This window comes from Echiichthys vipera, assembly GCF_963691815.1.
Source record: "Echiichthys vipera genome assembly, chromosome: 20".
Classification (NCBI taxonomy): Eukaryota; Metazoa; Chordata; class Actinopteri; order Perciformes; family Trachinidae; genus Echiichthys; species Echiichthys vipera.
In genome coordinates, this window is record NC_139845.1 from 1,622,549 (window position 1) to 1,633,516 (window position 10,968).

The 10,968-nt window shown below is 41.4% G+C and overlaps 1 protein-coding gene across 1 annotated transcript; it reads left to right on the forward strand.

The window, feature by feature from the left end:
* Nucleotides 1–333: 333 nt before the first annotated feature.
* On the forward strand, nucleotides 334–9,494 carry LOC310962548 (F-box only protein 15-like; the record flags this gene model as incomplete). Its single annotated transcript, XM_083935053.1, has 9 exons — nucleotides 334–350; nucleotides 2,572–2,676; nucleotides 2,752–2,976; nucleotides 4,667–4,867; nucleotides 4,953–5,097; nucleotides 5,995–6,077; nucleotides 6,222–6,367; nucleotides 6,476–6,600; nucleotides 9,228–9,494. The coding sequence occupies 9 exons, from the start codon at nucleotides 334–336 to the stop codon at nucleotides 9,492–9,494; spliced, it is 1,314 nt and encodes a 437-aa protein (XP_083791179.1).
* Between the last annotated feature and the right edge of the window lie 1,474 nt (nucleotides 9,495–10,968).

Below are 10,968 nucleotides of genomic sequence, written 5' to 3' on the forward strand. Positions count from 1 at the left end.
AATTTTTTCATCTTAAAATTAAACATAGTTGCATTTCTTTCACTTTGCAGACTTTTACACAAGACCAAGAAAAATAAAAAGAATAAAGACAAACATTTAAATGTATAAATTATTATTATTATTAAATTATTATTTATCTTAAGATTCAATTTAATTACCTTTCTTACATGTTTCAGACATGTAAGAAGAAACTTTAAACTTAAAACTAAAAAAACAAAACAAAAAGAAGGCAAAAACAATTTATAACAGTTTAAAAACAAATTAACGCTTTTTAAAATGTATTCTCGTAGTTATGACACATGTACATTTTTATTTTCATTATTTTATTTTTTTATGTTTTACTGTGTTTTGTACATTGTAATCTGTGTTTTTATTGTTTCTATATTTTCAAAATAAGTATTAAAAAATTAATAAAGTGTCCTCTAGGAGCCAAAACGTGTGCTAAAGTGTCCTCTAGGAACATAAACGTGTGTTAAAGTGTCCTCTAGGAGCATAAACGTGTGTTAAAGTGTCCTCTAGGAGCATAAACGTGTGTTAAAGTGTCCTCTAGGAGCATAAACGTGTGCTAAAGTGTCCTCTAGGAGCATAAACGTGTGTTAAAGTGTCCTCTAGGAGCATAAACGTGTGTTAAAGTGTCCTCTAGGAGCATAAACGTGTGTTAAAGTGTCCTCTAGGAGCATAAACGTGTGTTAAAGTGTCCTCTAGGAGCATAAACGTGTGTTAAAGTGTCCTCTAGGAGCCAAAACGTGTGCTAAAGTGTCCTCTAGGAACATAAACATGTGTTAAAGTGTCCTCTAGGAGCATAAACGTGTGTTAAAGTGTCCTCTAGGAGCATAAACATGTGTTAAAGTGTCCTCTAGGAGCCAAAACATGTGCTAAAGTGTCCTCTAGGAGCATAAACATGTGTTAAAGTGTCCTCTAGGAGCATAAACGTGTGTTAAAGTCTCCTCTAGGAACATAAACGTGTTAAAGTGTCCTCTAGGAGCCTAAACGTGCGTTAAAGTGTCCTCTAGGAGCATAAACGTGTGCTAAAGTGTCCTCTAGGAACATAAACGTGTGTTAAAGTGTCCTCTAGGAGCATAAACGTGTGTTAAAGTGTCCTCTAGGAGCATAAACGTGTGTTAAAGTGTCCTCTAGGAGCATAAACGTGTGTTAAAGTGTCCTCTAGGAGCCTAAACGTGTGCTAAAGTTTCCTCTAGGAGCATAAACGTGTGTTAAAGTGTCCTCTAGGAGCCTAAACATGTGCTAAAGTGTCCTCTAGGAGACTAAACGTGTGTTAAAGTGTCCTCTAGGAGCCTAAACGTGTGCTAAAGTTTCCTCTAGGAGCATAAACGTGTGTTAAAGTGTCCTCTAGGAGCCTAAACATGTGCTAAAGTGTCCTCTAGGAGCATAAACGTGTGCTAAAGTGTTCTCTAGGAGCATAAACGTGTGCTAAAGTGTCCTCTAGGAGCATAAACGTGTGTTAAAGTGTCCTCTAGGAGCATAAACGTGTGTTAAAGTGTCCTCTAGGAGCATACACGTGTGCTAAAGTGTCCTCTAGGAGCCTAAACGTGTGTTAAAGTGTCCTCTAGGAGCTAAAACGTGTGTTAAAGTGTCCTCTAGGAGCATAAACGTGTGCTAAAGTGTCCTCTAGGAGCCTAAACGTGTGTTAAAGTGTCCTCTAGGAGCATAAACGTGTGTTAAAGTGTCCTCTAGGAGCATAAACGTGTGTTAAAGTGTCCTCTAGGAGCATAAACGTGTGCTAAAGTGTCCTCTAGGAGCATAAACGTGTGTTAAAGTGTCCTCTAGGAGCATAAACGTGTGCTAAAGTGTCCTCTAGGAGCATAAACGTGTGCTAAAGTGTCCTCTAGGAGCTAAAACGTGTGTTAAAGTGTCCTCTAGGAACATAAACGTGTTAAAGTGTCCTCTAGGAGCATAAACGTGTGTTAAAGTGTCCTCTAGGAGCATAAACGTGTGCTGAAGTGTCCTCTAGGAGCATAAACGTGTGTTAAAGTGTCCTCTAGGAGCATAAACGTGTGCTAAAGTGTCCTCTAGGAGCATAAACGTGTGTTAAAGTGTCCTCTAGGAGCATAAACGTGTGTTAAAGTGTCCTCTAGGAGCATAAACGTGTGTTAAAGTGTCCTCTAGGAGCATAAACGTGTGCTAAAGTGTCCTCTAGGAGCATAAATGTGTGCTAAAGTGTCCTCTAGGAGCATAAACGTGTGCTAAAGTGTCCTCTAGGAGCATAAACGTGTGTTAAAGTGTCCTCTAGGAGCATAAACGTGTGTTAAAGTGTCCTCTAGGAGCATAAACGTGTGCTAAAGTGTCCTCTAGGAGCCTAAACGTGTGTTAAAGTGTCCTCTAGGAGCCTAAACGTGTGCTGAAGTGTCCTCTAGGAGCCTAAACGTGTGTTAAAGTGTCCTCTAGGAGCCTAAACGTGTGCTGAAGTGTCCTCTAGGAGCATAAACGTGTGTTAAAGTGTCCTCTAGGAGCATAAACGTGTGCTAAAGTGTCCTCTAAACGTGAGGAAACTTGCGGTTTGAGGCCTTTGCGTCCTCCTCCGCGGTGACGCCTCGTTGCCTTTGTTTCCAGCCTGCCGTCTGAGATCCTGCTGCAGATCCTGTCGTTCCTGGACGCCACCTCGCTGTCCTGCCTCAGCCACGTCAGCAGGCTCTTCCACCGGCTCGCCAACGACGAGTAAGTCGCCGAAAACACCTTTTTTTGGAGAAACCGAACATCGTAATCAGTTTCGTACCCTTTCGTCCTCTGTAGCGTCGTGTGGCAGAACGTCTACATGTCGGCGTTTGGGAGTCAAACGTGGCGGCCGAAGCTGACGGCGAGGGACGCGGCGCTGAAGGTGGAGCGGGAGGAGGCGGGACACTGGAAGAGGATGTACTTCAGGACGCTGGCTGGACGGGAAATTAAAGAGTGGGTCGGGATGAGGCACGACGTGAGCCCCTACACCGGTTTACCCCGACAGACGGAGAGGGTCCTCAGGTACGGAGTCATCTTTCAGTGTTTCCCCGAGGTTTACGGCGTCGGAGCTAACAAACGTCCAAAAGGTCCAAATGATGTTCTCCGACAAAGTTCAATCAGAAATCAACAAACTAAAGAAGAATTTCAGTCTGTCTGATTCTGTTTCAGTTGTTCTTTTGTTTTCAAACAAAATAATAAAGGATCTCTGAGAAGTTTCAGTTTCGTTTTCCCCGTTAGGAGTGGAAACTTAAGCAAAATGACTAAAAACAGATGCTAAATGACTAAAAACAGATGCTAAATGACTAAAAACAGATGCTAAATGACTAAAAACAGATGCTAAATGACTAAAAACAGATGCTAAATGACTAAAAACAGATGCTAAATGACTAAAAACAGATGCTAAATGACTAAAAACAGATGCTAAATGACTAAAAACAGATGCTAAATGACAAGAAATTTAAGCAAAATGACTAAAACTCAACCAAAATTACTAAAATCTAAGCAAAATGTTAAGAAAAATGACAAGAAACTGAAGCAAAATGACTAAAAACAGATGCTAAATGACTAAGATTTAACGCTAAAGCAAATTAAAACAATGCAGACTCAGTTTAAATCCGTGTTTCACACAATGAGCTGCACTCAGCATCAGAACAAGTCTTTGAATCATTAAAGTCCAAAAGGTCCAAATAAAGTTCTCCACCAGAACCAGAACACAGTTAATATCAAACATCAACAAATAAAGAAGGAATTTCAGTTTGTTTCATTCTGTTTTAGCTGTTTTTTCTTCTCAAACTAAATAATAAAGGATCTCTGAGAAGTTTCAGTTTCGTTTTTCCCGTTAGCAGTGGAAACTTAAGCTAAATGACTAAAAACAGATGCTAAATGACAAGAAATTTAAGCAAAATGACTAAAAACTGATTCAATCCAAGTAAATGGAACAAAAACAAGATTCACACCAAAATCACACTGTACCTTTGAAATCTTTCAGAAAATGATGCGTATCGAATCGTATCGTTGACTGAATATCGTGATATAGATCGCATCGCAAGCTGAATATCGCATATCGTGTTGTGAGCTGAATATCGTGTTATATATCGCACCACGAGCTGATGTCGTGATATAAATCTCATCGTGGGATGAATATCAGGATATACATCGTATGTGAGCTGAATATCGCAATATATATATCGTGCCGTTGACAGAATAGCTTGATATATATCGCATCGTGAGCGGAATATCGTGTTATATATCGTATCGTTGACTGAATATCGTGTTATATATCGCATCACGAGCTGAATATCGGGATATATATATATCGCACGTGAGCCGAGTATCGTGATGTATATCGTATTGTTAGCTTGATATTGTGATATAATCGTATCGTAGGCTGAATATCGGGATATATTTCATGCCGACTTGACTGAATATTGTCATATATATCGTATCGTGAGATTGGCGTGTCGTTACAGCCCTAGCAGAAAGAGACAGGCAAATGGAGCTGCGACAGTAGAGGCGTTAGAAACGCATAAATGGAAATAGGATATTTACTACAGGTAGCCTTTAAACATTCCCAGCGCCGCCCCTCCCACTCACACCCCCCCCCCCCCCCCCCCTCTAGCTTGTACGAATGCCCCCGTTGAGAAACCCAACTCTAAATCAAATCCTTTCATCCTTGTTTCGTGTGTGTTCGTCTTTTAATCTTCATTCCCAGGAACCTGGATGTGAGCTGGGAGCTGGCCGTGAGCGGTTTGAGGCGGAAGATCGTGCGGATCAGGCAGAGCCGAGCGTACTTCTTCGAGTCGTCGCTGATCGTCCGCTGGAGCGACGTAAACATCCCCGACTACAATCGAATCAGCAACATCCAGCTGTACGCAGTCCAGAAGGACCGGCCGACGGGCCCCGCAGACCGGCGGTAAGATGCTCTTGTCCACAGACTCCCATCGTCGACGCGGTAACCTGAGAGATGGTTGAGGTCGTTGTAACATCCTGTCCATCAGGCCCGGCTTACGCTCCATGATCTGGGGGCGGCGCGACGCTACGGAGGGCGAGGAGAGAAGACGTCTGAACACACGCGTCATCGGCGAAGACGTCCTCGTCAAACTGAGGCACCTGCGGCCCGGCTTCATCATCGGCACCTACAGGGTAAGGGTACACTTCACCTCATCTCATCTTCAGCCTCTGATCCTGGATCAGGTCGCGGGCGCAGCAGCTCCAGCAGGGGATCCCAAACTTCCCTTTCCCGGGCCACATTAACCAGCTCTAACTGGGGGATCCTGAGGCGTTCCCAGGCCAGTGTGGTGATCTAATCTCTCCACCTGGTCCTGGGTCTTCCCCGAGGCCTCCTCCCAGCTGGACGTGCCTGGAACACCTCCCTAGGGAGGCGCCCAGGGTTCATCCTTACCAGATGATCCTGAACCACCTCAACTGGCTCCTTTCAACACAAAGGAGCAGCGGCTCTACTCCGAGTTCCTCACGGATGCTGAACTTCTCCCCCTCTCTCTAAGGGAGACTCCAGACCCCCTCCTGAGGAAACACAGTTCACACGCTTGGACCTGGACCTGGTTCTTTGGGTAATTCCTTAATCCGACCAACACGCCCTCTTTTGTAGAGGCAGAGCTGGAGGCTGATGGGGGATCATTGTCAACATCTCTGACAGAAGTCAAACAAGTCCACAGAGGCAAAGCCCCAGGGATCCATGAGCTGCATCCACACATGCTGAAAGCTTTGGGTCTGGAGGGGGCCGTCCTGGTCCTGGTCCTGGTCCTGGTCCTGGTCCACACGTCTCTGACACACTGGTGGAAGTCTGGGACAGTGCCAAGGGAGTGGCAGACCAGGGTGGTGGTTCCTCTGTTTAAAAAGGGGGACCAGAGGGTGTGAGCCAGTTACAGGGGTATCACACTCCTCAGCCTCCCTGGTGAAGTCGACTCCAAGGTGCTGGAAAGGAGGTTCGTCCTGGACGTGGAACAACGGACCAGCTCTTCACCCTCGCGAGGATCCTGGAGATCTTACCCTGTCTTTTGTGTGTGTGTGTGTGTGTAGGGTCAGAAGGACGTGGCCTTCATCATGGTCAGCCTTCATTTCCACAAGCTGGTGGAGAAGTGTCTGATGGGAGCTCCTTCCTGGTACGTTCACCTCTCACTGACTCTGCTGATGGATATTTATTTGTATCTTTATTCATATATTTAAGCAGAAGCTCCCGACATGCCGTGGTATGACGGGGTTATATCACGTCATACTTCTTCTCCTTCTCCCGTCCCGTCCTGCAGCCCGTTCCGTGAGAGCTATGACACTTCGGCTGAGGACATCTCGGACCCCGAGTTCGGTCTGCACGACTACGCTCTGCACTTTGTCCTGCACAACACCGGCGCCGAGATCATGTCGGGAAACTTCCGCCAGCTGTCCTGTCCCAGAGGTAACACACACACACACACACACGCACGCCAGCGCGCGGGAACCCAAGTGAGCCGGGACGGTCCTGGTTTGGTGGTTAAACACCTGTGTGCTGTGTCGCTGCGCTCAGGTCAGATCCAGAACGGACTGCTGGAGCTGAGGGTCATCGACAGGAGCGACCTGTCCCAGCACAGACCGCTGTCCGGGAACATCAAGCTGCCCTGGAAGAGCAGCACCCTGGAGGGCTCCGTGGAGGTACGACCGACACACACGTACCAAGAGCCGCTGCTCCTTTGCGTTGAAAGGAGCCAGTTGAGGTGGTTCAGGATCATCTAGTAAGGATGAACCCTGGGCGCCTCCCTAGGGAGGTGTTCCAGGCACGTCCAGCTGGGAGGAGGCCTCGGGGAAGACCCAGGACCAGGTGGAGAGATTAGATCTCCACACTGGCCTGGGAACGCCTCAGGATCCCCCAGTTAGAGCTCCATTCCATTGACGATCGATGTAAATGACGCGCGATTCAGACGATAAGAGCGACGTGATGATCGTGTCTATCGCCTCATCGCGTATGTCACTTTTATTTTTAGTCATTTTGCTTCTAATTTTACTCATTTTGCATCTATTTTTACTCATTTTGCTTCTATTTTTAGTCATTTTGCATCTATTTTTAGTCATTTTGCATCTATTTTTAGTCATTTTGCATTTAGTTTTAGTCATTTTGCTTCTATCTTTAGTCATTTTGCATCTATTTTTAGTCATTTTGCATCTATTTTTAGTCATTTTGCATCTATTTTTTACTCATTTTGCTTCTATTTTTAGTCATTTTGCATCTATTTTTAGTCATTTTGCATCTATTTTTAGTCATTTTGCATTTAGTTTTAGTCATTTTGCTTCTATCTTTAGTCATTTTGCATCTATTTTTAGTCATTTTGCATCTATTTTTTACTCATTTTGCTTCTATTTTTAGTCATTTTGCATCTGTTTTTAGTCATTTTGCTTCTATTTTTACTCATTTTGCATCTATTTTTACTCATTTTGCTTCTATTTTTAGTCATTTTGCATCTATTTTTAGTCATTTTGCTTCTATTTTTAGTCATTTTGCATTTAGTTTTAGTCATTTTGCTTCTATCTTTAGTCATTTTGCATCTATTTTTAGTCATTTTGCATTTAGTTTTAGTCATTTTGCTTCTATCTTTAGTCATTTTGCATCTATTTTTAGTCATTTTGCATCTATTTTTAGTCATTTTGCATCTATTTTTTACTCATTTTGCTTCTATTTTTAGTCATTTTGCATCTATTTTTAGTCATTTTGCATCTATTTTTAGTCATTTTGCATTTAGTTTTAGTCATTTTGCTTCTATCTTTAGTCATTTTGCATCTATTTTTAGTCATTTTGCATCTATTTTTTACTCATTTTGCTTCTATTTTTAGTCATTTTGCATCTGTTTTTAGTCATTTTGCTTCTATCTTTAGTCATTTTGCATCTATTTTTAGTCATTTTGCATTTAGTTTTAGTCATTTTGCTTCTATCTTTAGTCATTTTGCATCTATTTTTAGTCATTTTGCATTTAGTTTTAGTCATTTTGCTTCTATCTTTAGTCATTTTGCATCTATTTTTAGTCATTTTGCATTTAGTTTTAGTCATTTTGCTTCTATCTTTAGTCATTTTGCTTCTATCTTTAGTCATTTTGCATCTATTTTTAGTCATTTTGCATCTATTTTTAGTCATTTTGCATCTATTTTTTACTCATTTTGCTTCTATTTTTAGTCATTTTGCATCTATTTTTAGTCATTTTGCATCTATTTTTAGTCATTTTGCATTTAGTTTTAGTCATTTTGCTTCTATCTTTAGTCATTTTGCATCTATTTTTAGTCATTTTGCATCTATTTTTTACTCATTTTGCTTCTATTTTTAGTCATTTTGCATCTGTTTTTAGTCATTTTGCTTCTATTTTTACTCATTTTGCATTTAGTTTTAGTCATTTTGCTTCTATCTTTAGTCATTTTGCATCTATTTTTAGTCATTTTGCATCTATTTTTAGTCATTTTGCATCTATTTTTTACTCATTTTGCTTCTATTTTTAGTCATTTTGCATCTATTTTTAGTCATTTTGCATCTATTTTTAGTCATTTTGCATTTAGTTTTAGTCATTTTGCTTCTATCTTTAGTCATTTTGCATCTATTTTTAGTCATTTTGCATCTATTTTTTACTCATTTTGCTTCTATTTTTAGTCATTTTGCATCTGTTTTTAGTCATTTTGCTTCTATTTTTACTCATTTTGCATCTATTTTTACTCATTTTGCTTCTATTTTTAGTCATTTTGCATCTATTTTTAGTCATTTTGCTTCTATTTTTAGTCATTTTGCATTTAGTTTTAGTCATTTTGCTTCTATCTTTAGTCATTTTGCATCTATTTTTTGTAATTTTGCATCTATTTTTTGTCATTTTGCATCTTTTTTTTGTCATTTTGCTTCTATTTTTACTCATTTTTCATCCTTTTGTAGTCCTTTAGCGTCCGTGCTTAATCGTGTTATGTCTCAGATCTCACAGTGGAGTTAAAGTCGTGTCTTTGGTCACACGGTAAAAACGTTAGAGTTGGTTTGTTTGTGAAGAAGTCAGAAACACAACAACATGTGACTCTGGTCGCCCAGTTTCTCCCAATGACCTCGTGTGAAGGACAGAACCGTCCACACACACACACACACACACACACACACACACACACACACACACACACACACACACACGCTGCTGTGACCACAGACTTCATTCCTGCTCAGCTGATGTGGACAAAAAAAGGCTCCACTTCCCATTTCTTTACGTTCAGCTCTCACGGTTCTTTCTCACGGTTCTTTCTCACGGTTCTTTTCTCCCGCCGCGTAGAACTGCTGCATCATGTCGCTTACTCTGCTGGATGAGTTCCAGAACCCCTTCTGGTGCGTCAGCGCGCCCGTCCGCACCACGATGGCCAAGTACCCGGTGTCCTTCGACTACAGCGGCGAGCACTACCTGATGAGTCACCGGGATGGCGACGGCCGGGTGAGGATGAGGCTGGTGTGGTTCACGGAGCAGAAGCAGTTCTTCCTGGTCGGCCTCAGCGTCTACGTCTCCGTCGCCAAAGTCAACCGCCATTTCCACCGCGCGTACTGAAGCTGCAGCCAGCGCCCCCAGGTGTGTGACATCTTATTTTACTGTTGAAGCTTCGAGTAAGAGAAATGTTTGGCATCTGTTTTTACTCATTTTGCATAATTTTTTAGTCCTTTTGCATTTTCTTTTAGTCATTTTGCATCATTTTTTACCCATTTTGCATCTGTTTTTAGTCATTTTGCATAATTTTTTACTCATTTTGCGTCTGTTTTTAGTCATTTTGCATCATTTTTTTGTCATTTTGCGTCTGTTTTTAGTCATTTTCCATCTATTTTTACTAATTTTGCGTCTATTTTTAGTCATTTTGCATCATTTTTTACCCATTTTGCATCTATTTTTAGTCATTTTCCATCTATTTTTAGTCATTTTCCATCTATTTTTACTCATTTTGCGTCTATTTTTACTCATTTTGCGTCTATTTTTAGTCATTTTGCATCTATTTTTACTAATTTTGCATCTATTTTTACCCATTTTCCATCTATTTTTACTCATTTTGCATCTATTTTTACTCATTTTGCATAATTTTTGTCATTTTGCATCTATTTTTAGTCATTTTGCATCTATTTTTACTCATTTTGCATCTATTTTTACCCATTTTCCATCTATTTTTACTCATTTTGCATCTATTTTTACTCATTTTGCATAATTCTTGTCATTTTGCATCTATTTTTAGTCATTTTGCGTCCTTTTTTAGTCCTTTTATGTCTCAGGACCTCAGATCTCACGTTGGGACCACGTCCTGATGAGTTACCGGGACGCTGACGGTGACGGTCGGGTGAGGATGAGGCCGGTGTGGTTCAAGCAGCAGAAGTCGGCCTCACCGTCTGCGTCTCTGTCGCCACAGAGCGTCCTGAAGCTGCAGCCACGCCCCAGGTTTGCTCCCTCCTCACAGCCGCAGGGACCTTTCAGTTGTTTTCATTTTGCCGTTGAAGCTTCGAACGAGAGAAATGTTTAATTTTTTAATAAGAAAAGCTTCTAAAAAGTCTTCGTTTGTGTTCTGGAAGTGCGTCACGGCTGATTTTCTTTGTATTAAAGAACAAAACGCTACAAAATCAGATGCGTAAATATAGAAAAAGCATCACATGAGACGTTTATTTTGTATTTCTGTATTTACGGAGTGATTTCAGGAGGTTATTCTCAGCGTGTTGCACAAAAACAAGCGTCGTTTCTATAAGAAGAGAAATGATGAGAGTGGAAACGTGTTCGCCCGCGGCCTCCGTGGTTATTATTTATTTATTTCATTCACGTCACAGGAAGTGCGTCACTGTTTTTGTGTCTGTTACACTCATTTAAATAAATCTGTTACAGTTAAAAAGTTATTTTTTGTTCATAAAGCTCAGAAAAAAATAAACCTTTCAGTCCAGATTTTGCCTTTTTGACGTCATTTCTAACGTTGATGCTTCAAAGCTCAATGATTCATCTTCAGCCTCTTGTCCCTGTCGGGGTCTCGGGGGGCTGGAGCCGATCCCAGCTGACA